General features: G+C 44.0%; 1 protein-coding gene across 2 annotated transcripts in view; it reads right to left on the bottom strand.

Annotated features, from left to right (window-relative positions):
- Positions 1–21,706: 21,706 nt before the first annotated feature.
- EIF2B3 (eukaryotic translation initiation factor 2B subunit gamma) overlaps positions 21,707–26,719 on the bottom strand; it is an 80,646-nt gene continuing 75,633 nt past the window's right edge. For both annotated transcript variants that reach the window (XM_035121471.2, XM_035121470.2), the window contains exon 12: positions 21,707–21,923. In XM_035121471.2, coding sequence (XP_034977362.1) covers positions 21,871–21,923 — 53 coding nt within the window. In that variant the 3' untranslated portion in view covers positions 21,707–21,870. The remainder of the gene's footprint in view (positions 21,924–26,719) is intronic.

Below are 26,719 nucleotides of genomic sequence, written 5' to 3'. Positions count from 1 at the left end.
TGGAGTTGTGCTAGTCATGCTTCTTGAGCCTTTTCAGGATTCACAATACATCTTAAAATATGACATACACCTGCGAAACTATTTTGTCCCAAGACTGTGGTGGGGAAACTGACCACATGTATTGCAGGCAACTACAGTTTAGGAATATCGCCTCTGAGTCCCTAAAAGAGCTGCTTTCTGTACTCAGCAGAACATGGTTTCTTCTGCAGTGATTTAAATATTAGAAAGCACATGAAGGATGCTTGCTTATTTTATGCAAGAACAGGCAAAGAACTTCTAATGAAACTTCTAATGAAACTGGCACTACTATAGAGAGTTAATGGACTCTCTGGCGTACAAAGCGCCACACCCTTTTGGAAAAGGATGCCAAATTATGTCCCACAGAAACAATGGGGGGGGGCTGTGTGTTAAATGTTTTCATTGTGATTTGGATGAGCACCATAGCTGCCAAGTTATCCCTTTTTTACAGGGATTTTCCATTATGCTGAATAGGCTTCCTCGCGAGAAAAGGGAAAACTTGGCAGCTATGATGAGCACACTGAGCATGTTTATAAAATCTGAAGACAGAGTGATATTTGGAGGGATCTCAAACATTTCAAAAAACAGATCAACTTGATAAATTTGAGTACTAGGCAGAGAGTAGCAAAATAAAACTGGACAAGATGGACTTTGTTGGAGTTTTCCAAACTGAGGGTTTGGGCCAGTTAATATTTAATGCTCTTTACCAACATAAATGGCACCAACGTAAACTGGATATGGGGGGAGGGCATTCCTAGCTGAAATAGCAGGGGTAGGCAAGGCTGGGGTTGATGAACTCCATCTGGATTTGGTATGTCTTGGAGGAACGAGGTTCAGTCACCCTTTAGCACAGATAGCTTTGTTGGTCTCAACAACCCTTTTCAAATATTTTCCAGCCTTTAAGTAAGGTTTCACCCTGACCAAGAGTGGCTCTGTGAGTGCCAGCCTGATCCTCTTAAGCTCTGGTTGTATAAAGGTGACAGGCAAAAAAGAAAAAAAAAGCTGGCCCAATACTAACTTATGTTCTCTCTTCTCGTGCATATTTATAAATACATCTCCTTTCACTGCACTAAGTCTAGATGTCCAAAATTCTGAATCTGGCAATGAAATGGTGGGAAAGGTGATGCCTGATGGGTTAAGCAGGACTTGTGGTTGCACGGCTTCTGGAAGGAGCCCAGGATCTGTCAGGACCAGTGAGAAAGTGCTTTTGTTGATGCTACCTGCATGGTAAGGATATGGCTGGCAGCAGGGTCCATGGCACGAAACTGGTAAGGACACAGAAGCACCATGCCGGCACCTCATCCATTTTGGGGCATCTTGAAATTCTCTGGGTCTCATAAAGTAACAACTCTTACAGGATGCAGAAATCTACCCGGTTGCCAGAATGATTACATTAATGCAACATTCAGCTTGGAAGCCCCAAAGAAGAATCTGTAGTGCAGAAAGGGTTTGTAGGGGAGATTATAAACAGGTAATGGGGCACACCACTCAATACATGATTAGAGGCTTGGCCTTTCTAGTTCTCAACAGAGAAATAGCATCACGAAGTAGGGAATGGGATGCATCCCTGTAGTCCCTTTCATAGTCCTCCTGTTTGCGAGGGAGGAAATTGCAATTCAGAAGCAGCGTTGAAAAATGTAAGAAAGCACCTTCTGCAGGCACAGAGGTCAGACGTCTGAGCAAACGCCTTGAAACTTGGGTGGGCTCTGCCTCTGCCTGGTGAGGCGAGAGCAAAGCTTTTATCTTGTCCCTGCTCTTCCCTTCTCACTCCTCCTCTCCTCACACCCCAAAATCTGCATGAGAGAAACAATAGAGGCGCAGTTCTTTGCAGTAGGGCATTGAACTGCGGAGGGGGAGGAGATGGGGAGGGACAGGACAGCAGGAGCAGGGAACTCGCCCACTCAGAGTCCCAGCACACAGCAGTCGGTCCAATCTGCTTTGCACACACATACACGCCTCAAGCATGGATGCATGTACCCTTCAGGCATGCACACACATTGCCCCCCAGACATCTATTGACTGGTACATGCATGCAAGTACACGCACACGCACACACCCACACACTCCGAAACATGGCAGGGGGAATGCAAGGTCTCTAGATTTCTCTCTTAGAATCAGAGGCCAATTCAGCAGTGGCTGTTCCATTAAGGCAAATGGGGGCACTTCCCCACCAACCTCAGTGAGCTATGTCAGCTCCCACCTGCCTGCCTTCTTACCTTCAACCAGTCCAGAGGGCAACCTTGTATGTCAGCTTCCTCTTCCTTAATCTCAGTGTTGCCTTTCTAAAACTCAGCAGGGAAGAGCATGGGGACAAAACTAGAAGGAGTTGGCTCTGCCTGTTGTTGGCTATGGCGCCACCTACTGTCAATCTCCCTGACTTCTGCCCTGCCAGTCCCAGTGGACACCAGCCGCCATTGGGGACCATTGACTGCGTCATATGCTCCATGGTCAGTAAGACTGTCAGACTGCAGAGACCAATAGAGCTCTTTTAAGGAGGAAATTTGTCATGTACTGTAATAGCAAGACATAAAACATGGCCTTTCCAGAGCCATACTAGTGTAGCTCATTTTGCCTGCTTAGATCCTAGCATGGAATTCTGAGTTTATTTTATTTATTAATTAAATATTTATATCTCACGCTTGCAACAACACAGGGTCATCAGAGCAGCTTAAATAGATTTAATAACATGATAAAACATTGTAAAGTTTTTTTATATTAAAAATGGATTAATCAATATTCAAGATGTATGGGCACAAAAACACAACACTTGCTGGACAATATTAAAAATATTGGCAGTACCATGAAACAAAACTATTTAAACTTGCCATCTGAACACACTCAAAGAGAGGCAAATATTCTGGGGCAGTGGCTAGAGTGGGTGCTGATGTTGAGAAGGCCCGGTTATGCATTCCCATCCTCAGAGGGCATAGAAGGGCCTCTCCCATTGATCTCAGGGTGTAGATAGATGCATACAGAGGAATTGTTCTAGACAGCACTGGCCGTGACAATATATTTAATTGCAAGAAGAGTAAAATGTTGCAATAGTCTGAGGGGAAATATGGAAAGTGTTGTATGATACATACAGAAACATAGAAAACCAGTGTGGTATAGTGGTTACAGTGTCAGGCTAGGATTTGGAAGACCAGAGTTCAAATCCTCACTCAGCCATGAAGCTCACAAAGTGACCTTGGGTCATTCACTGCCTCTCAGCCTAACCTACCTTATAGGGTTGTTGTGAGGATAAAATGAGAAGGGGAAGAACTATTAAGCTCCTGGCAGGAAATGTGGGATATAAATGTAATAATAATAGTAATAATATCGAGCCCTATGCTGGGCAAAAGATTTCTGCATTGCAGGGGGTTGGACTAGATGATCCTTGTGGTGCCTTCCAACTCTATAATTCTATTTCATAATAATAAGATGTATTGAACCTAGTAAATATTTACTGGGTACAGCATGGCAAAACATTATGAGAGTGCCAGCATTAAAATTGAGCTCATAACTGAGCCCACCAATGGAATGCATCCTTATATATATTTTTGTAGACCAATGACACCCTACCCTCCAATATTTGGGTAGCTACAGATATGCATAGTGATCTAGGTATGAATTGTAGGGACTCAAATTGAGGCAAGTGGGCAGGCCTACTGTACGCATAACAACATCTTATCAGCAATAATTAATTGCACAGGTTTGTGGCTATGTAGCTAGCTCCGTGGTGGAAGAACCGTTTTCAGGTATTGTGCCCTGTTACATGCACATGCACAATGTTACAAGCTACATGCACAATGCCACAACTCTGCATCTGGCAATAGCATCTGTGCCAAGCATAGAAAGGCTGAGTTGCCCTGCTGTGGTATTACAGTATGATACCATTACAACCTATGACTGTGCACACCAGGGCATGTCAGTCTATGCTGACTGAGCACTACTCTAACCCTGTATTGGTTGGCATGATGATTACCAATGAAACCGGCTTTTAGATTGGAGGTTTAAAACCAGAGGCCTGCTGGGTACAATTTGGTCTTTTTAAGAGTGGCTCCTCAGCTGACAACCCAGAAGTGAGAAAACATTGAAGACAAAGTGATGACTGTGGAAACAGAACTTGCTAGCAGGATTTTTTTTCTTTTTTCCTTTGGCAGGGGGAAAGGGCCAGCTCCTCAAGGTGACTCTTCTGCAAAACTAATGGTTGACAAGGGTTTTAGATTGTGTGCTTCATCAGTTTTATTTAGCTTAATTTGGCCCTAAGGAAAACAATTCCAATCCTTTGTTTGTTTGCTTCAGTTTTCCTTGGGAAGTAAGGCCTCAGACCATTAAACAGCTGTTGAAGGCCTTGACAACAGTTAAGAGGCAGGAAGCAGGAATGCTTGTGACTTCCCCCCCTCCCTTTACACAGAGCAAAGTTACAAATGAAGGAGTTTTCCATGTATTTATCTTGAGTTCTAGCCAAGTCTGCAAAGCAACATGTTCCTAATTTTCTGTAGTTTTAACTCCAAATTAATTCGTAAGTGATCTGGGTGCCTTGTTCCTCGAATGACACCTAATAGTGCAAGGGAAGTGCCTGCCAACTGAAACTTTGCAGCGGGCAAAAAGAAAGCAGGTCAGGAAAAGGCCTGGAAGCACGACCCCCTGTGAGTGTTTAACAAGGTGTCAGCCCACGATATTTGCAGATCAGACTAAGTGGCTGTGACATCAGAGTCCCGGGCAGAGGTGGAAAAGGGATTATTCTGATGGCCTGGATATTACAAGGCAGTACAGAGCAATAGCAGGCCCATCTTCATATTTTGTCAGGATGTGTCCCTGGGTTAGGGATAGACATGCAAAGGGGGTGGGCTCAGACACACCCTATTTTTTTTATTAAAAAAAACAGGGGGTCAAGGGAAGCAGACAGAGAGAGTTGCAAGCAGAATAAAAAGGCTGGAATGGATCTGCAGCTGCTGTCTGCGGCAGTCCCTGGAAGCGGTGACAAGGTGATTGGCTCCAGTGGTGGCAGTAAGGAAAGAGCAGAAATTCCCTCCTTCTCAGGCAAAAGCTACAAATCCATCCATCCTTCCTCCTCCTCCTCCTCCTCCTCCTCCTCCTCCTCCTCCTCCTCCTCCTCCTCCTCCTCCTCCTCCTCCTCCTCCTCCTCCTCCTTCTTCTTCTTCTTCTTCTTCTTCTTCTTCTTCTTCTTCTTCTTCTTCTTCTTCTTCTTCTTCTTCTTCTTCTTCTTCTTCTTCTTCTTCTTCTTCTTCTTCTGGCTCTGTCTCCATCCAAGCTCCACTGGCCATCTTTTGTGGAGAGAGATCTGTGGGGTGAGGGGCTGCTTTTGTGGCATGCAACCAAGGAGGAGGAGCCAGAATTACCCTGCCTCTGGTCAGCTTGGCAAGGGTCTTTTTCTCTGCAGGAAAAATCTAATGTTTTGGCTTCTGGATGTGATTATTTTGTTAGCTTGTTTTTCTTCTTTACCTCTTCCTTGCCCTTATTTGTCTGTCTTGTCATCCCCCCCCTCCTTTGTATAAATGAATGAATGAATGAATGAATAAATAAATAAATAAATCATCCATCCATCCATCCATCGCTGGGTGCACACCTCAATGAAATGTGCTGTGCACGTCTATGGACTATCATGCATTTTGCAGCAGATGTGTGGATTTTACACAAGTACCGTAAATAGTTCTAAAGCATTGTTATAACTACTGAATGCCCCTGCAATGGAACCCTAAAGGCTTAAGTATTGGCTTAGATTAATGTAGGGTTGTCATACATCCGGAATTTCCCGGACATAGCCGTGATTCGGTGGTCGGAAACAGTGTCCAGATTTTCACTTTTTGAAATATGGCAGCCCTAAGTAATGACCATTTCTTCCTAGCCAATCTCCAAATGCTTCCTCAGTAAGATAGCTGGAGACATCGGTTGGGTGCTACAAAGATGTATCTTGGGGGCTGAATAATGTCTGGGCCCATGCATCTGAGAGCCCATTGGCACTCCCACTAGGGGAAGCTGCTGGCCACCATTGGATATATTCTGAGCCTCATTTAGCCCAAGTTAATAAATGAGCTGGGACCACCTCTCAACATAAAATATGCTCATGAAGGAATATTATACGAGAAACTGATATGAAAATTTGCCTTACCATGCTATTTGGAATTTTCATTCAGAAACTTTGATGGAGTCTGGCAGCATGGTGGAATCCCAGGAACAGCCGAAGGTTAGAGGTCATAAATTGGGAAGTTTCCTGCTGGGCATTACTGGAAACTAGCCATGTATCTCTGCATCATGTCTGGCTGCAAGACAGCAATGAATCTAAAGTTAAGTAGGTTGCCAAAAGATCAAAGGCTGGTGATGTGTTTTTTTGAATTCTTATACTTAGTGTTTATTTACTATGTTGTGAGCCACTTTGGGCACAGTTTTGTGGAACAGTGTTATACAAGTAACCACATGATGATAGCAAAAGGAAGAAGAGAGTTCCTGTGCTATAAAAGTGTGTGATGCAGGAATCAAAGACAGCTATTTGACTGTGGTGTTCAGAAAAAAAACCCTTATGAGTATCACAAAGGAGGCAGAATAAGAGTGAAAATGAAAGTGGAAGAGGCTACCCCCCCCCCTTCCCACCCTAGGACGCGAAGAAGAGTTTGACTTGTAAAAGAAATTACAGTGGTACCTCGGTTTAAGTACACAATTGGTTCCAGAAGTCTGTACTTAACCTGAAGCGTATTTAACCTGAAGCGAACTTTACCACTGAAAGTAATGGAAAGTAGATTAATCCGTTCCAAACAGGTCCGCGGAGTACTTAAACTGAAAATACTCAAACCGAAGCGTATTTAAACTGAGGTATGACTGTACAAGATGGCAATTTATCTCCCTTTGGTTTGGAGAGATGCTGGGAGGAGAGTAGTGACCTAAAGCAAAAGAAAGGAGAAATTTGTAAGGTAAGCCTGGAAGTTATGGTAAACACTGTCTGAAATTCTGGAGAGTCAGAAGGTTTATACCAGGCACCCCCAAACTTTGGCCCTCCAGATGTTTTGGCCTACAACTCCCATGATCCCTAGCTAGCAGGACCAGTGGTCAGGGAAGATGGGAATTGTATTCCAAAACATCTGGAGGGCCAAAGTTTGGGGATGCCTGGTTTAGACTGACCGACCCATGATCTGACTCAGTGCAATGCAGCTTCCTGTGGTTGTATGAAAAGCCCCCATATAAGAGTCTCACTGGGAGCAGCAGTGTGTGTATGTGTGCAATAGTTGCTGTGGCTGCTGCAGCAGAGGAGACATCAGCGGAGTGATGGCAGAGTTGGGCCTCTGCTAGCCACGGTCTTTCTGATGCGTTCACAGTGAAGAAACAAACCTCTGTGATTCCATGCTGAACAGGGGGGAACTAAATTGGCTCAGGCTCTTGCGTCATGGGAAGCGTGAAGGTTTGAGTTGGCTGGCAAGGTGGTTGTAACCTTGGCACCTGGACAGAAACCCTTTTATTCCAGGCCTTCTTCTACCTAGTAACTACTGGAGTTGGCTGCATCATCACAAGCTGCCCAGCACTCACCTCAGGCCTTCTCAGCCATGAAGAAGAGAGCAGGCCAAACCCACAGCGGTTCGCCAGTGTCCCAGGGCTCCCTGCTCTTAATAGGCCACTGCTAGAAACAAGGAAGTCTCTGGCTCCCACCAGGAGTTAATTAACAGAAGGAAAACACTTTTAAAGGCTGCCAAGCAAGCAATCGACAGTGTCAGGCAAGGTTACCACTACACAAGCTGAGCTCAGCTACACAACTTGCAGCCAGGATCCACACCACGCACACATCTCTATAAATGAGCAGTTCACCAACAAAATGCCTGAGGAAAGGGCAGTGGTTCAGCTGGGAATTCAAGTTATTTGCCTGTTGGGTAAGATGGCAAGGCCAGGGATTGCTTCAAACCTGTGGAGGACCAACTAGAATCCAGGCACTGAGAAGTCCCAGGCCTGAAAACATTCAGGTGAAGCAAGGAAAAGAACTAGTCAAGATGTAGAGTCCTGAATTATGCCACTTGCCATTGGGATTCTACCCACACTCGAAAGTCTGGGGGAAGAGGATTGACGCAAATATAGGTGTGTTTGAAAGCTTTCATGCGTTGGTAGCTTCTCATTTGGATTATTAGAATGTGTTTGTGGGTGGGGCTGCGTGTCTCTGGAGTCAGTTGGGAAGCTTCAGCAGATGCCAAATAGTATGGCTGTGAGAGTGTTAATTGGGACCAGACATTATGAACATAATGTATCACACTTTTCTCATCCTCACTGTCTTCTAATTCAAAGTGCTGGTTTGGGCCTAAAAGCCCTACACAATTTGGGGCCTTGGGACTTGAAGGGACACCTCTTCCTGCCTATATGGTGAGCTCATCTGTGGGTGCCCTTTTCCAAGTTTGTCTTCTATGGCATCCATGTTCTTCTCTTTTTGGCATCAGGCTTAAGACTTTTCTGTTCTCTCAAGCCATTTAATATCATGAGTCTGGTTTTCTTTTTTAGTCCCTGTGATAATCTTAGTGGTCTTTACGTATTTCTATATTTGCCAGTTGTTGTTTTTTTAGCTCCTGTGAGTTGTATTGTATTTTATTCTGTTGTTCTTTTGGCTAGATGATTAAGCTACAGTCTGAATTTTTATGGTGCTGTTATGCTTTTCATGTATATGCATTATATCCGGAGAACTTATTTATGAGGTACCTGACAAATATAAACAACTATAAAATAAATAAATAATGGTATTACTAATGAGTGAGGAATTGGGTAGAAATTTGTCTGCCCTTCTATCTGCGTGTATAAATTGCCTAGAGACTTTGAGGGAAGGGGGGAAGGGGAAGAAGGAAAGAAAAAGGAAATTCAGGAATGAAGCCCCTAATTTGCCAAAGGTAGCCAGACTCCTCCCATGACAACAGCTCTGATCAGAATGTTTAGAGTTGACAAACCAAACCCTCTCACATCAGCAGCCAAAAAGTCTTTATAAAGTTAGCTCAGGCAGAACAGAGTATTCTCGAAAGCCACGTTGCTATCTCTGCCCAGTCTATCATGCTCCTAAGGCTGGTCTCTATTTCTAATACTAAGAGGGACCTAAAGGCCTGGCTCAGAGATTCAAACAAAGAAGAACAAAGATATTGCTTAGTGTCAGTCATTAAACAACTCATGGGGCTTACAGAATAACCTAACAAAGTCCTTATTACGTCAGATGAATGGTCTCTCTGTGTACCTTGCTTGTGACAGCAACTAGCTTGAAATGATCCTTCGACAAGGCAAACAGCAGAGAAAGATGCAACAAAGGTGCCATATGACATACCCATTTGTCCACCTGACTCATTGTCTTCATTACACTGGCTGTGCTCATGCCGCATGGTCAGCCACAAACATGGAGAATTGCTACCAGTCAGTGGTCCTGTCTGCACATTGCAGAAAGCCACAAACCATGGCTAACTATGAACAAGCAGAGTGCTAGTGCATGCTGCTGAATTACTCCCATTTTACTCCACTCTTTCTCAAACTGAGAGGAACAAACAAGACTTGGCTTACTATGACATCTGAAGCAGCACTCGTGGGTATGCCCCCTGCTCCAAACATACCACAATGGTTAACCAAGGTTTGCTCATTGCTTTCAAATCATGTTTTGAACAAACCATGAGTGCTGGTTCATATGCCATGGGAAGCCAAGGCTTGTGGTTTGTTGCTCCCAGCTTCAGGAGGGCAGTGATTTTGGCAGCATGCACTAGCATATGAATGGGCCCACTGACTGGCAGCAGACCACCAGAGTTTTGGGCCCACTTGGAGAAGCAATAGATTGGAGCCCTGTCATTAATGTATGTCATCTGTTTACCCTGTAAACCCACATCACAACCATGTCTGGATTTTATTCCACTGTGTAGTGGTACAGTGGTTCAAGCCACTTATACCCCATTTTGTATTCACTCCTCTTCCATAATTATGCCCAGTGATTTAGTACACAGTCAGGAAGCACTTTAGGAATTGGTAGGTATCGTTCCCAGAGATACCCCCTAACTCACAACTGGAAGCTAGCCTTGTGAACTGCACAGCATATCTAGGTTCTTGTCAGTTTTGTGGAACAGCAGGAACTGGGATAAGTTAAGACATGTTTCTCATCTCTATAGTGGGTCTGGGAGAGAAGCAAAGAGTTTCTGACCTACGGAGAAGGAATAAACGGTACAGAATAAAACCAACATTTATTTATTTATTTATTTATTTATTTATTTATTTATTTATTTATTTACCTACTTACCACTTCAAAATGATGTGTCTAAGTTGTGCACAATAAAACCATTCCACAAAATGCAAAATAGGTTAAAATGCAGATCACAAATCCCAGCTGCAACATACACAGATGACTAATGTCAGAAACAATTTGTGAAGAAGTAAAAATACAATTGCGCCTTCCTTTATCAGGAAAGATTGAGGTTAAAAAAGAAGGGGGGAAAAGTGAAAGTAAAAAGAGGATGTCCTAAGGAGGGACCAGCCAGAGGTCTGCTGGACCTTTTACTCCCCAAACCCTCAGAGCTCTGGGAAAGGGGTTATTGGGCTGCCACAGACCCCACAAGCTGACCAAACTCACCGGGACAAGACTGAACTTCTGGTGCCTATGGCAGATATCATTGGAGGGGCCCCAGTCACCGAGAGAGGCAAGGCAGAACTCACTAAGAAAGAGTAGTTGCTGCTGCTCTAATGGCTTCTGGGACTATATTCTCTGGGGAAAGAAATGTAAGGTTTGGGATCTGGTTCTGTACCAAGGGCCAAAGCTCAATTTGGAGTTGACACACTTTACCTGTTTTGTCTTCAACAGGGGCTCCCATCTGAGCATATCCCCCATGGAGTTGATGGATCACAGGGCATTCCAATGGGCGTTCTCTTTGGACAGCAGGTCAGTCTCCCTCTGTATAAGGCAGGTTCCTATATCATAACCTTAGACCTGGCCTGGTAAGGTAGATGCAATGGAAAATTTCCTTGGAGCAATGATGGGATATAAAGGCAGTACAGTAAAATAAATACTTTCCGTTTTGTCCACTCACCACACTCCATTTACAGCACATGTAAGGCAATTATTCCCAGTTTTTCTCTTCTGTCTGCTTCTGAAAGCAAGTTAGTCTCCCACAATCCTCTACTTAGATGAGAGAGACAGAAATCACATCTGCACCATATATGGAAAGCACTCTTATAGCAGTCATGGCTTCTCCCTGAAGAATTCTGGGTCCTGGAAGTTTATTGGTGCTGAGTGTTGTTAGGGGATCCTTTATAAAGCAACAATTCCCAGCAACCTTAACAACTACAGTTCCCAGGATTCAGGGGTGGGGGTAGGCCATGACTGTTAAAGTAGCATAGGAGTGACCGAATCCAAAGGGTGCTCATCAATGGCTCCTCTTCATCCTGGAGAGAAGTGACTAGTGGGGTGCCACAGGGTTCTGTCTTGGGCCCAGTCTTATTCAACATCTTTATCAATGACTTGGATGATGGGCTTGAGGGCATCCTGCGCAAGTTTGAAGATGACACCAAATTGGGAGGGGTGGCTAATACCCCAGAGGACAGGATCACACTTCAAAATGACCTTAACAGATTAGACAATTGGCCAAAGCAAACAAGATGAATTTTAACAGGGAGAAATGTAAAGTACTACACTTGGGGGGGGGGGAATGAAAGGCACAAATACAGGATGGGTGACACCTGGCTTGAGAGCAGTACATGTGAAAAGGATCTAGGAATCTTGGTAGACCACAAACTTGACATGAGTCAACAGTGTCATGTAGCAGCTAAAAAAGCCAATGCAATTCTGGGCTGCATCAATAGGAGTACAGTATAGCATCTAGATCAGGCATCCCCAGACTGCGGCCCTCCAGATGTTTTGGCCTACAACTCCCATGATTCCTAGCTAACAGGACCAGTGGTCAGGGATGATGGGAATTGTAGTCCAAAACATCTGGAGTGCCGAAGTCTGGGGATGCCTGATCTAGATCAATGGAAGTAATAGTACCACTGTATTCTGCTCTGGTCAGACCTCACCAGGAGTACTGTGTCCAGTTCTGGGCACCACAGTTCAAGAAGGATACTGAAAAGCTGGAATGTGTCCAGAGGAGGGCAACAAAAATGGTCAAAGGCCTGGAAACGATGCCTTATGAGGAATGGCTTAGGGAGCTGGGTATGTTTAGCCTGGAGAAGAGAAGGTTAAGGGGTGATATGATAGCCATGTTCAAATATATAAAAGGATGTCATACAGAGGAGGGAGAAAGGTTGTTTTCTGCTGCTCCAGAGAAGCAAACACGGAGCAATGGATTCAAACTACAAGAAAGAAGATTCCACATAAACATTAGGAAGAACTTCCTGACAGAAAGAGCTGTTCGGCAGTGGAATTTTCTGCCAAGGAGTGTGGTGGAGTCTCCTTCTTTGGAGGTCTTTAAGCGGAGGCTTGATGGCCGTAAGTCAGGAATGCTTTGAAGGTGTTTCCTGCTTGGCAGGGGGTTGGACTGGATGGCCCTTGTGGTCTCTTCCAACTCTATGATTCTATGATTCAATGAGTGTTTTCAATGTACAGTGTGGATGTGAAGAAAAGTAGAGACAAGGAAATGAATGAGACATCTTGCTTCATTCCCTGTTTGGCAGAGTATCGTTCTATTACGGTAAATCTGTTATCAAAACTGTGTTTTGCCAATCTTTCCCCACCCACCCCGCCTACACCATATGCCAACCAGATCTTGCTTGGGCATCTTTGACCTTCAGGGTGCGGCCTTACTGCATGAAGCCAAGGACAAGATGGCACCCATCATTCAACATTCAGAAATCAACTGGAGGCAGGCAACTGAATTGTATTTCATCATTAACAGCATGACAATGTCCCATTGAAGATAGCAGGCTAGTTTTTGGAAGCACAGAGTAGGATATGAGGCACATATATCACTCTGCTGTTCAACAGAGGCGAATTACTCCCCACCCCCAACGCTCAGCAGCTGCCTCTCAAGGTGGCCGCCTCCCTTTGCCTAATGGCAGGGCCAGCTGTGGCCTTGAATAAAGCCACTGACCACAAGGTCTTCTCTTCTGCCTCCAGCAGAATATGGGAGCATTATGAATTGCAATATGTGAACAGATCTGACTGAGTGAGCCTACCTCTGGGTAGAGTATATTATCCAGGATTATCATGGCAGCATAAGTACTATTGATGACCAGAATGTGGCAGCTAGACTGGTGACTGGGAGCGGCCGCCGAGACCATATAACCTTTAAAGCCCTAAACGGCCTTGGTCCAGTATACCTGAAGGAGCGTCTCCACCCGCATTGTTCTGCCCGGACACTGAGGTCCAGTGCCGAGGGCCTTCTGGCGGTTCCTTCGCTACGAGAAGCCAAGTTACAGGGAACCAGGCAGAGGGCCTTCTCGGTAGTGGCACCCACCCTGTGGAATGCCCTCCCACCAGAGGTCAAAGAGAACAACAATTACCAGACCTTTAGAAGGCATCTCAAGGCAGCCCTGTTTAGGGAAGCTTTTAATGTTTGATGGATTTCTGTATTTTAATATTTTGTTGGAAGCCGCCCAGAGTGGCTGGGGAAACCCAGCCAGATGGGCGGGGTATAAATAAATAAATGATGATGATGATGATGTTTGTTTTTAATTCCTTTTTTGCTTTTAACTTTATGATTTTATTGTTTGTTTTTATGATTTTATATTACAGTATTATAAACCACTGTGATATATCTTTATGATACAGTGGTATATAAATATTTAAATAAATAAATAAATAAATAAATAAATGATCCTGTCCTACTTTATCTTTACAATCACCCTGTGAGGAAGATTAGGTTGAAAGATAATGACGCCCAGTGAGCTCCTTTCCAAAGCAGGGATCTGAACATGGGTCATCTTAGTCCTAGTCTGACACTCTTATCCAGGAGTAGCCAATGTGGTGCCCTCCAATTCTCATCAGTTTACCACTCTAGAAGTCCAAAAAGCTGCCGATGTGGAAATGAGTGGAATGGCAGGTAACTCTACCGTAGGCCTTGAGCTTGACAGGTGCTACCATGGTATTACATTGCAAAGGTAACAGAACTGGCACTTTAGGGCCAAATAAGATGCAGTCTCTCTTTATTCAGCTAGTGAAGCGATACAGACATCTGGCCAAAAGTATTATGAAAAGGATTATCCTCTGTGTCAGTGACCAACATTCAAGCTGGACATCTAGTGTGGTGTAGTGGTTAGAGTGCCGGTCGAGGACCTGGGAGAAGAGGGTTCAAATCCCCGCTTGGTCATGAAGCTCACTGGGGGAACTTGGGCAAGTCACTGTCTTTCAGCCTAACCCACCTCACAGGGTTGTTGTGGGGATTAAATGAAATGGGGGGAGGACCATGAACACTACCTTTAGCTCTTTGTTAAAAAGTCAGAATCTAAATGTGATAGATAGATAGATAGATAGATAGATAGATAGATAGATAGATAGATAGATAGATAGATAGATAGATAACCCAGGCCATTTCCCACTAGTCTGCTTGCTCCCTCTCTGCTCTGGCTTGCTTAAAAATAAAGTAAAATAAAAACACAATTCTTGAGAAGGAAGGCATGGGCTCTTATTTTACTGGCCTCTGGCAACCTAAGTGTAGCAGTGGTTGGGTTAAAAAGCGCTTGACAGAGGAAGATTAAAAACAATCCAAGGAATTTGTTGCAAACTTCCTGGATGGTTCCCCACACGCAGTGGCGTTTTCTTGGCTGCCTGGCTTATAATCAGCAGAGTGGAATGTTGTAAATTAAATATTTTTAAACAACTTTGCTCTCTCCCTGGTTAAACATTGCAAAGATTGCTCTTTCTTGTCTGTTTCATGCTGGGTGGTCTCCCCCCCCCCCATTTGCCTGTACGTCTTCCTCAAACACAATTAACCATTTAGATGTTGCACAAAGGATTAGCTTATGCATACAAGGCCAGACGCTAGCCCTTTTCCTTGAGGTGGGGGGCGGAAGGGGGGTGGGGGCAAGGAACCAGGGGGCAGATCTTTTACTTTCCGCTAAAATACAAAAGCCAAGAAAATCCCCTAACCCCTCCAGTTTTCCTTGAATGATAAAGGCCCAAAGGCAGGCTCCTCAGCTGCCCTCAAGTGCAGGCCTCACAAGCTCCTTGCTTTCTTATCTTGATGGTCAGCACTGAAACAGCCTTAAGCATCCCAGTTGATGTGGCACCCAGAAATTCTGATACCTTATAAACCCAAAGTTTGCCTTAACACACTATCTGTTTATGAGCTTTGCCTATCCACCGGTCTGTTGTGCCTGCAACAGTTATTTCTCGACCCACTGCCACTCATATGTGGAGGTAACCTGTATTCTCAAATGCAGATTAATCAGAGAGATGTTAAGAGACCTGGAGAGTATCATTCCCCCGCAGGTATACCTACCAAGTACTCACATGTAAGGACATAGTCTGCTGATGTATAAATATTTTTACCTCTCATGAGAACAGCAAGCCAAACCTGGGAGATGAAGTAAAACCCTGCTACTTCAGGATTAGCCGCACTCCTTAACTGGAGTTACCAGCACCGGGGAAGAGGAGTATATACAGGTGCTTCCTCTCTTGAGAGCCTGACAATGGCAGAAGAAGCCTCTGTTTGAACGTTGGTTTGGCAGCTGTGTTGTAGTGTCTAAATGACTGCGAGGGCTCAGAAACTGGTGTGCGCCCTCGCGTAGACACACACGGAGCATGCCAGAGCCATTTCCTCAAGGCCTCTTTCTTGTACTTCTGGCCATGGAGCAGGGAAAGCAGTTAAGTCCACAAACATCTACTGTCCAAGCTCTCCCAAGAAATGCTGAGCACATACCCCTTCTTCTGGGCTGGAGCAGGCTCTGAGCTCCCTAGTTCACTGCATTTGTAGAGCTGGGACACTGGATACCTGCAAATGTCCATTGTCTGAAGCTGCTGTGCACATTGGCTTAGAATAATAAAACTGTAGAGTTGGAAGGGACCTTGATGGCCATCAAGTCCAATCCTCTGCATTGCAGGGATCTTTTGCCCCACGTGGGGCTTGAACCCACAACCCTGAAAGTAAGAGCCTCATGCTGTACCAACTGAGCTATCCCACTTGGCTGTTGTGCACGTTGACTTAAATGGCCCTGAGCCATAACTCAGTGGTGGAGCCTCAGCTTTGGATGTAAAGGGTTCCAGGTTTAATCCCCAGCATTCCCACATAGGGCTGGAAGGGACCCCACTGGAAAACCTTGTGAGCTGCTGCTTGTCAAGGTAGATAATAAGGATCTAGATGGCTCCATGTCCTGACTAAGTGCTAGGCAACTTCCTATGTTCCTAAATGTAGTTCCTGGGATATGTTTGAAAGGCTACCACTCTGGGTTGGCAGCTTAGTTAGAGTTGGTATAAATGTATGGCTCCATGTATTCATGTGTATATTGATATCTGCACTAAACCTTGTAACTTAAGGTCTGAAACAAAGCATGTGAATTTTGTAATTGCTGCTGCAAATTTGCTTAGATGTGTGTAATGTGCATAACGTTTTGTAGATCCCGTGCTAGAAAGCTCAGTGCCTTGGGATGTAATAGAAGCTACGGTATGCAGATTTCTAGACCTTCAGCTATAACAACCCTGTATGTCATTAAGATGAAGAAAATCATATCTTCCCAGCAATTAGTGTGTTTAGGAAAATGCTATTTACTCATTGCAAAATTACACCAATTAATTGGCAACGCCGCTGGTTTTGGCCACACACCCACCAGGGCCAAAAGCACATCAGTAAATTTTGTTTTACATCTAGCTTTAAAATTACACCTAGAGTTTGCTGCTGTGTTCAAACAAGATTTTTTAAATTGTCATCTAGTTTTCCAGGCTGGAAAATGGGCATCTGCAGAGACAGAGTGATAAATGCACAATCTGCCATGTTTCCCTGCCCTTCCTGCCAGAAAGCAGAGTAGCTACTGTATCTTCAGTATTCCTAACAGGAATCTCAGCCAACACATTCATAACTGGTCTGACAAAAATGGGACTCTGATAATATTACATTGCTAAACTGGCCTGCCACAAGATAGGCTGGTATATCTATCAGAACACACAGGCAGCATATGACACACCAGAACAAATATATTGTTGATTTTATTATAAAAACGTTGGGTGTCTCTTGAGCCTCACAGCATTTGGAGAACAATTCTGCTCCGTTGGCTTGTAAATGCAATGCAAATGCAGTTACAAGGTACATTTCTAATGAAAGAAATACTTCCCTGAAGAGAACTGAACCCATAAGTCAGTCTCCAGGTCTTATAATCACATTTTGAGATGTCAAGAAACTAGATACTACTGAAAGGGCAGCACAGATTATAAAAGTTTCAGTCCCATGAAAATAAAAGGATAAAACAGGGGTTGCCAACCTTCCTTTAGGGTTGTGGGCCCATTTTGAATCTTGGGACAGTAATGTGTGGACTACTCCCTCTGGTTGCTTTTCTCAGGCCAGCCCCCACATCCCCACACAAGTGTATGCACACAAAGTTTGCTCTTCTATGGGGTCTTGGTAAAAGTATCTAGTAGTATTAAAATGGATCCTCATAAATTGGTATGATTTTATATGGGGTCCCCCTTATACTAGCCTTAAGTTAAAGCTTACATTAGTAGCCTGTGCAGTGAAACACAAGGATTAGGTGCTACCCACAACAAAAACATTGATCAAAGGCACAGATCTTCATGGTTCGTCATGATTTTTACTAAATAGGACATCCAAACCAACAACAAGTCACAAAACACTTCTGTGGATACAGAGATGATCTGACATTTGAGTTTCAGGGATTCCTTGTAAAAAAATGTGTAGATCCATAAGGACCTATGTATCAGATCCACGTTTTAGTGCCATGTTTTGATGGTTCAGTCAATGGAGGTAGTTGTGATCTGTGATTTGATGGCTATCGGGGTAGTGGTGATGAAAAAGTGCATAGTGATGTGTGCTTTTCAGCACATAGAACTGAAAGAGAAATGGCCTTTTCCATATCCTCTTTCATTTCTGTGCACTTTCCAAGGCTCAGATCAGCTGAACAGAAAGAGTGTGATGGGCCAACTACCCTTACCAGCTCATGATGAAGGGGGCAGGTGTCAGCCCTAGACCAGGACTCCTTGGAGGTAAAGTACTTGGCATCTACAGTTCCAAGGAGGAGGTGGGTCTACTCCCTGCACCATCCTGTATGGACCCACTGGCACTAGAGGCCACCTCCCTCCCCTGGGCCCTGATGAGAGATCTCTACCTTTAGGCTCTGACGACCGGTCTACAGTTCTTTTGGGGGGATGAAGCAATCCCTGAGATTTCCCCACAGCTGGAAACCCCATTACACCAGAAAAGTGTGTCCTTTTGGGCCAAGCTATTTTTTACCACAGTGCAGAGTGCTTTTCTAGATGATGCTTGAAGAGGAAACACCTGATGTGGTATTGGTAGTCTTGGAGCCCTCATCCTGTCTATTTTAAGAGTACAGCCACATGTAATTGACACATTTTCAAACTTGGCCTCATGCAGATCTGCAGGGATGAGAATGGGAAAGGGAAAAAGAGGTAAAGATGTGGCTATTGCCTCTTTTGATACTCATGTGCCTGCATGACACTCCATGCCAAAGAAAATGTGGTGCTAGTCATGTGTGTTGATAGCACAGTGTGAGCTCTTTAAGTTTAATGTGGCCATATAATTTCATGTTTAAATTGGACCTGTTGGTCACACTTGTAGCTCCACCAACTTCAAAATGATTGCTCTGTGTGTGTGTTTGGGGGCGGGGCAGCGGCTGCTTGAGCCCCAGGGCTTTTTGAAGGAGGTACTGTGAACTACGGTGTATCATGGCTTAAGAAGTGTGATGGAAATGGGTCACAATAAGTAAAATGATAAAGACAAGATATAACTACAGTATAAGAGCAGCCCACTAGAGAAGCCCCTGCTTTGCAGAGATTTGCGCAGTTGTACGGACTCGAGCTGATGGTTTCCACCTGGAAGAGGATTGAGGCAAGCAGCTGCTAGGATGCAAGGGAGCAGGAACTAGCCGTGTGGAGGGTGCCTGCTGCAAGACACAACTACATTAGCATGAACCCAGAGGAAGCACCTCTCTTACTGGAAGGATGTGTAAGGTGAGCCTTGTGCAGAGCAAACCCCCATAATCTCACTGCCAGATCACTAGAGGGTTAAATTAAAACAGCTATCTTGTGATTTCTAGAGGAACCATTATTTGGAATTATTCATAATTGCACTGCTGCCACACACAGTGACTACATCAAGAGCAAATCTGTGCTTTGATAATCTACTTTTATCTTGCCCCAAACACCTGCAGGTCATAAAAGGCAAAAAGGAAAAGCCGGTTCCTCCAGCAGTCAATAGCACTTGCAAGCAGCAGAAAACTTGAATTGAGGACCTCAGTTCTAATTTGCTCACTGAGGCTTCCCATCCCATCTCACGACACTAAGCAAAACAGGACTATGAAGACAAGGAGATAACATCTGATATAGATATGGGGAGTCATCTTGGAGCAAAGACCTTGCAAAAAAAACTATGATGTTAACTCCTCAGGCTCACTTCTCAATTTACATTTTGTATTTAGGATACAGTGGTACCTCGGGTTACAGACGCTTCAGGTTACAGACTCTGCTAACCCAGAAATAGTGGGTGGCGCGGCGGCAGCGGGAGGACCCATTAGCTAAAGTGGTACCTCAGGTTAAGAACAGTTTCAGGTTAAGAACGGACCTCCAGAATGAATTAAGTTCTTAATCCGAGGTACCACTGTACTTGCACACGAAAGACAGACATATTGTGTCACCTAAGATCAGCACACCTTTGTGATTTTCTCAGTGAATTCACTTAGGAGAGTGGGAAAGGTTGATCTTTTCCCAACTGCTGCTTCTATGCGAATACACAGGTTTAAATGCATGAGAACCATTTTCAGCAAAGGCAAGCAATGCACATTTTGTACTTAGCAAGCCCCAAAATTATAGAATGAATCAGAATATGATCTGAGTTATCTTGCTATGTATGAAGTAGAGCAACATTGGGTTACAGTAGAATAACACAAAGGGGCAATGGATGAGATTCTCTATTTTTTAAAGTAAAAATGTTCAGTTTTTAAAATGGCGGTTGCGATCTGCAGGCTTCTGCCCAATCCACCAACCTGAACTTTAGACAGATCTCAAGAGTTTATGGCAATATCAGTGCTATGTAGACATACATCAAAATGCCTTGAATATGTGGGCATGCTTTTGTTTTTTAACCTCCTCACAGGATGTTCCAGAATGTAGTCCAATATGTTGGTACCTTGAGTTCTATCGCTAGTTACATTTTAAAAAGCTAATGGGGTGCTTAAGTTTTCTCTGGGTATTTGTGGAACAAAGTTATCCTTCTGCATTCTTTTCCACAAGTGCAATGTGACGTTAGATGCTGGAGCAGTTTATAAGGACTATATGCAGGGTTAACTTGGGCCATACAGGAGGACCAAAGAGCTGCACAGGGCTGCATGTGGAGAGACAGGCAGCCTTTCATCTTAGACAGCTGCTGCTTCACATCTTTCCATTTGGAGCCAGTTCTTTAATGTGGTTATTTTTAATTTATGAAGGAATGGGCAGGGTTGGCTGATAATTTTGATTCTCCTGTGTTAAATGGGGAAAAAATGCTGCTCCCCTTAGGGGAAAAAAAGATCAGGATCATGTTTATTACTTTGTCTAATGAAAATGAACTAATATTCCTCTGGGCCAATATCTGGTAGCAGAGACCAAACAACCAGGCTTTAGATGTGCAATTTAAGAGTTCTGCTAGTCAGATTCCTGTGAACCAAACATTTTAAGAAGTGAGGAGGCTCTTTCTGACACACAAAAGTTCAAGAACTTGTATTTTGCACCATGATCCTGGAATTGTATTTTGAATTGTGTGTTGTTTTAAATAAAACTATTTTGGCTAGGGGGTTAGATGCATACCACTCCACTGGAGCTTGTTTTACCATGACTATGCTGGTATAGTAATATTCACATTTAAATCAATATTTAACCTTCAAGAGGCTTAGGAGATTTTAAACTGGACTCAGGTTTACCATTTCTCTCCTGTCCTCTGTCCATTTTCAAAAAAAATATTCCCTTGGTTTCATGGAATGCATTCCATACTCATGACCATCTTGTTTTAACTGTAGATCTTTCAGTTTTATTATATTCTTTTAAGGTGGAGTCAGCAGACACCTAAACAATTCTTAGTATACTGACTGCTGGGCTAATGTATGTATGGTTTCTGAAATATTTTATCCTCTTTCCCCAACATTCTGCTTGCCTTTTGAGGGCTGCAGTGCTTTGTACTGACAATTTTAGGGACGATAGGCACAGATGCCTGAGTGAGACCAGTTAATTCAGAATCAAAGTGGATTTTTAGCAGAGAATATTTTTCTCACTGTTTATCACCTTGCAGTTACTGCTTCTCCTCCCACTGTTATTTAATCGTTTTGTAACATTGTGTAGTTAGCCTTAAGACTGAATCATCTTGTACTATCTTGCTTTTTTAAGGTACTGGAACCCACAAAGTTGGCACTTTCATCACAGTGAGATCAGCTAAGCTGTTCTTTTGACTGAGTACAATCTGTGTGGTCCCTGCTCTTAGCTTGGTTGGCAACACACAGCATTCACTGGATTTACAGGAACCAATATCACCCTGTGCAAGGCAGCATGCATGTCAATGAGGGGAGGATATGACGGGGGGGGGGGGGAGGGAAGAGTCACACAGAGGAAACAGAGAGATGTTCTTGTAAATATTTATTTATTAAGGTGTAAATAAGAAGTTAAAAGCTGGAGAGGATACCGGTGTCAACGATGCTAGGAGTCAGATCATGAAACAGGACTGCAGGCTCTAGCCATGCCACAATCTCAGGCAGCCAGAAAACCCTCTTTTAAATCTGTCAAATTCAGATTTCCATCAGCTGTTCAGTACCCATAATAACTTCATTAATGTGCTTAGCTGTAAGAGAGAAAGAGAAACATATTTCAAAAAAAAATGAGTTATTTAAAACCTATGCCTTGTCCAATTCAGAAAGGAATTTATTTATTTTTGAGGGGGAGGGGCACAGATTCTTTTGCAAGTTAAGCACAGCAAACAAATGATCTGTTCCTGTCTGAGGCAGGTACCTAACCAAACAGTAGGTGGTGCCTTGAATGAGAGTGCTTACAAGTATCGATCATTGCCACATGCAACAAAGGCAGAGATCAACTAGCAGCTGTAGCTGGCAGGTGTATATCTGGAAATAAGCATGGAGTCACACTGGCCTAAAGGAAGGAAATGCTGTAGAAACTAAATCACAGTTCGACCCCACCCAGACCAACCTCCCTTTGGCAAGAGGCTGAACCCTCTTCTGTCAGCCCCATACAGAAGTGGGCCCAGAATTAGCAGAAACAAAAGGGCTCTATGGGAGTTTTCATCCCGGGTCGAGAGGCAGTTCTTTTCAGCTGGCTTCACCCTGTTCTAAAACCCATATAGGGTTTTGCAAATTCTCCACCTCCTCAAAATTTTCTTACCAGGCTGTCTTTTATTTGCCATTGGCAAGGTTACAGATGCATTCAAGCCGCAAAGAAAAGAGAGGGATTAAAGAAGGTACTTTCAAAAGGGTCCCAGAATTTGGGCTCTGCTTGGCACAATTGTTTCAGACTGAGAGCATCTGTGCCAAGCAGATCCAGAGCCACATCAAAATGTCTGATTAGTGCTTGGTGAGGGAGCATTGCCTGGCCCATTTGTTCTGGGTGCTCCAACCTGAATGGGCTCGGAAAATGTGTCACTTGTTACGCAGGAATTTCTGCTGGGAACAGAAGAGTGCTGCAACAAGCAAACTCCTTGGGAAACGCAGAGAGAGAGCCCCTCACAGAAAGCTTGGGCTCTAGAAGGCTGATGAACTTCTGTTGCAATCAAACTGCAATTTGAATAAACACAGGGACAGAAATGACTCAGTCCCAGCAAAACTCCATCATGGCACTGGGCATTCATGACAAAGTGCTTTCCTCCACTGGACAGCAGCTATTCACTGGAAGCATCTGTCCTGGAGAGCCCTGCCTTCAGGGGGAATATGAAAGCATCTCCTTGTTGTTTGCTCAATTAGCTCCAGACAGATTGCTGCTGGTGATGGCAAAGCTAAGCTGTAAAAGAAGAGGGAGGAGGAGGAGGAGGAGGAGGAGGAGGAGGAGGAGAAAGGGTGTGTGGGAAGAGAGAGAAGGGGCTAGGGCCAAAACCCAGGACCACCACGAAGTTCCAGCCCTCAGGGGCTCCAGAAAACGTTCAGTTTACTCACTCAATTACATACACTGTTTTATAAACCCTTAAAATAAAATAGAAAACAGTCTTTGGCACAGAGTTCCTGTTCTATTATACAGTAGTGATGAAATACTCTGCTGTGTATGAGCACTCCTGAAAAGCCAGAGATGAATTAATAACAATAACAATAACAATAACAATAAAAAATAGAAAAGAAAGGAGAGGGTGGGGTTGAGATTGCAGAAATGCATAGATGAAAAAGCACACTCTCTGGGTGGCTTGAGCTAGTGCAAAAAGCAACTCCTTTCTCTCTCTTGATCTGATGGTAGGTGGGATAGAGGGGATACCCACAGGCAGGGAGCAGCTGCAGCTAGAGGTCAGGAGGTGGGGTGGGGACCGGAAGTTCCATGTGGTGAGGGAGAAGGGAAACAGGTGGTGCGGGGCTGGTTTGTTTGTGTTGGGAGTGGGAGTGGGAGCTTCTCATAAATGCTTGCTCTATTCTGCTCAGGATTTATTTAGACAATTCAGTGGTGGCCTCACAGGCCTAATGTGGTGGATGGTATTGTACACTTTAGCCATCAACAGGGGCAACTGCAGCTCCTAGGATGCAATGCTCCATTTAAATAGGAGACTTTTGTTAGTTAGTTGATGCACTCACTATAATGGGGTGGGTCAGTAAGGCGCTGAGTGCCTTTGGGTCTTCCCAGGTGTAATAAATGGGGGAAAACGTAGTTAATCCCTATTGTTGCATTCACCTGTTGGGTAAACAGCCAAAATATCTATTATCAAAACGTTTTCACTGAAAACAATCTGAGACTTCTGCCTGGACAATAACCACTTAGTTTGGGACTAGTTAGCCCCAGTTTGGGACTAGTTAGCCCCAGAAAGCTATTCCCATAGTGAAAAGTCTTGCTTAACCAATATTAATTATGGACTGATGTCTTCTGGTGTAAGTGCTGGTAGCTGGGCAAGAAAGTAAATGTCTTACAGAGGAACAATGGACAAGGCAACTAGGGGCAAAACAGGAGGAATTTGCTTCTGCAAATATCTAGAGCAAGCATCCCCAAACTTCGGCCCTCCAGCTGTTTTGGACTACAACTCCCATCTTTCCCGACCACTGGTCCTGTTAGCTAGGGATCATGGGAGTTGTAGACCAAAACATCTGGAGGGCCGCAGTTTGGGGATGCCTGATCTAGAGGATTGGAATATCCATGCATCTAGCTGTAGCAGGAAATCACTAGCTCTGCCTCAAAGTTCTGAATTCAGCACCTTTCCGCGCTTCTGACAAATTAGACATATTCTGTGATCATGATGGAGGTGGTGGAACAGCTGCAGCAACTATGCTCAAGATCCCTGAAGAAAGCTGCTTACTTGGTTCAGTTTGGATAGGTTGCCCCTCATGCATTTAGACCAGGGGAAGGCAGAATGGCACCCCCTCCAGATGTTTCTGGACTCTGACTTCTATTATCCCTGACCACTGGTCATGCTGCCTGGGGCTGATGAGATATGAACTTCAACAACATCTGAAGATGAACAAGCTGGGTACCCATGACTTAGACGAATGGAAGAAGAGCCAGCAGATGAAGTCCAGGAGGCATACAGATGGAGAAGAAGGACAGACATGTCCCTTCTATTGCTGGGTAGAACAAAGTCAGTAGATGTGCCAGGAGAACCCAGGAGCTTAATGCTCTCCAAGAGTCTGCAAGCCAAGACAAAGGGAAGGAATGCTGGTATGAGACAACCCCATTCCAGAACCAAACCTAGAAACCCCGCTGGACCTACTGTACCCAGAAACAGAAGGGAGATTGGTTTGCTGATTTAGCAGAGCTCCACAACTGAGAAGGAAAAAACTGAAGAGTTCTAAGACTAATATTTTAGGATTTAAGGAATTGCAAAGGAGCATCAAAATCCCATTACTTCAAAGACTGTTGCACTTGAATCTTGAGATCACTGCACACAACGTGGTATCATGTTCTGTTGGGGCTTGATGGGAAAGTGATAGCGGATAAACAGACCCTTCGTCAAGTCAAGGGCAAGACAAAAAAGATCAGAGCAAGCCCCTGGGCAGTTCCCAGTGTTCATTGCTGGCTCAGGTATAAACGATGTCTCCCTTGAGAACCACAAGAACCACCTGAAGGGTTAAAGAACAGACTGGCAAGGCCTTCCCTTCCAGTGGTTCTGTCTCATTGAGAGGGCTATATGCAATCTCTTAAGGTGTCTGTCACTGATTCTGCAATCACATGTTGCAGATAAGCTGCTACAAGGGAGATCTATTTTCTTATGAACCAACAGTACTAGAGTTAAACAACAATCTTCTTGAATTAGCAAGAATCTAGATATCTTCATATCTAGCTCACGTCAGTCTATATTTTGTCTTTTTATGGGTACCTACGGTACTATTATTTGAGCAAGAGAGATTTCATCAAGTCTGGCCTGCTACTCTTGCAACCAAGTCCCTAAATTTAATAAAGAGAGAGGAAAAAATGGCATGCTTGTGAAGCAGAGCTAAACAATATTTTTAAAATGTATGGTATGTAGAAAAATTGTGGAAAGCATTGTCAGCATTTTCAGGTGCATATGTGACAGATGCATATCCAGGGCTCCTCAGCCCACTTCTGAAGGTGAGTTGGGAAGAAACAAGAACATGAGATGAATGGGACTGCAGGTTCTTGCAATGTGTTTTTTCTATATTTCTGCAGAGCCACCCATATGGAGATGCCACTGTAGGCTGCATGTACACAGCTCCTAAAGTCAGTTCCCTGTAGTTAAATTTCCAAGGCCTTCCAGATGCACAGTTGCGATTATACAAATGTCATGCAGTGATTTGGACAGCTAACAACAAGGTCTCTGACTCACATGGGCTGTTTACAGAGAACCTCAGGCCACACAGAGCAGTTTCCTGTTGTGATAGATTCTAGTCCAGGATAGACCTCTGCATTCAGAGTCTGATCTCTTTTGACCTTTCTGCAAAAGTATGATCATTATTACAGAAGAACAGAGAAACGTTTTACATTTCAAGGAGACAAGCAGCCTTTTAACTTCAGCTTGGTTTCCACTGAAGAAGGTAAAACTGGATTACAAGGCTACTGCTAGCTATTGGTTACAACAAATGTGCCAGGCGGGTTGTAAAGCTGACTTTATATTTAATGGGCATGTGAAAGATGAATGCTTGCAGGTCTTGGATTCATGACTATAACAAATTGTTTAAGACCTACAAAACCATAAGAAGCAGCATGCCAAAAAGAGTTATATACCCATCTGTTCTTGAAAAATATTATTTCTTAAGTTTCTAAATCTATTAGAAAATAAAAAAGTATGTTCAAATCCTTAGCACTGGACCTTTGATGGCTTTTCCAAGGAAGTGCAGCAGCATCACAGAGAATTGGAAGGGTCAGAAACACAGAACTGAGTATTACGTAGAGCTGAGTGTAAAGAATTTCTAGCATGAGGAAGGATTAAGTTGCCTTTAATCCTTGGGGCAACGAGCCACTAAGGGAAAGACGGCTCTGCACCCA

The sequence above is a fragment of the Zootoca vivipara genome, chromosome 7 (genome assembly GCF_963506605.1).
Source record: "Zootoca vivipara chromosome 7, rZooViv1.1, whole genome shotgun sequence".
Lineage (NCBI taxonomy): Eukaryota > Metazoa > Chordata > Lepidosauria > Squamata > Lacertidae > Zootoca > Zootoca vivipara.
Note: the sequence above shows the minus strand (reverse complement) of the source record. Positions and strands in the feature narration are given on the sequence as shown.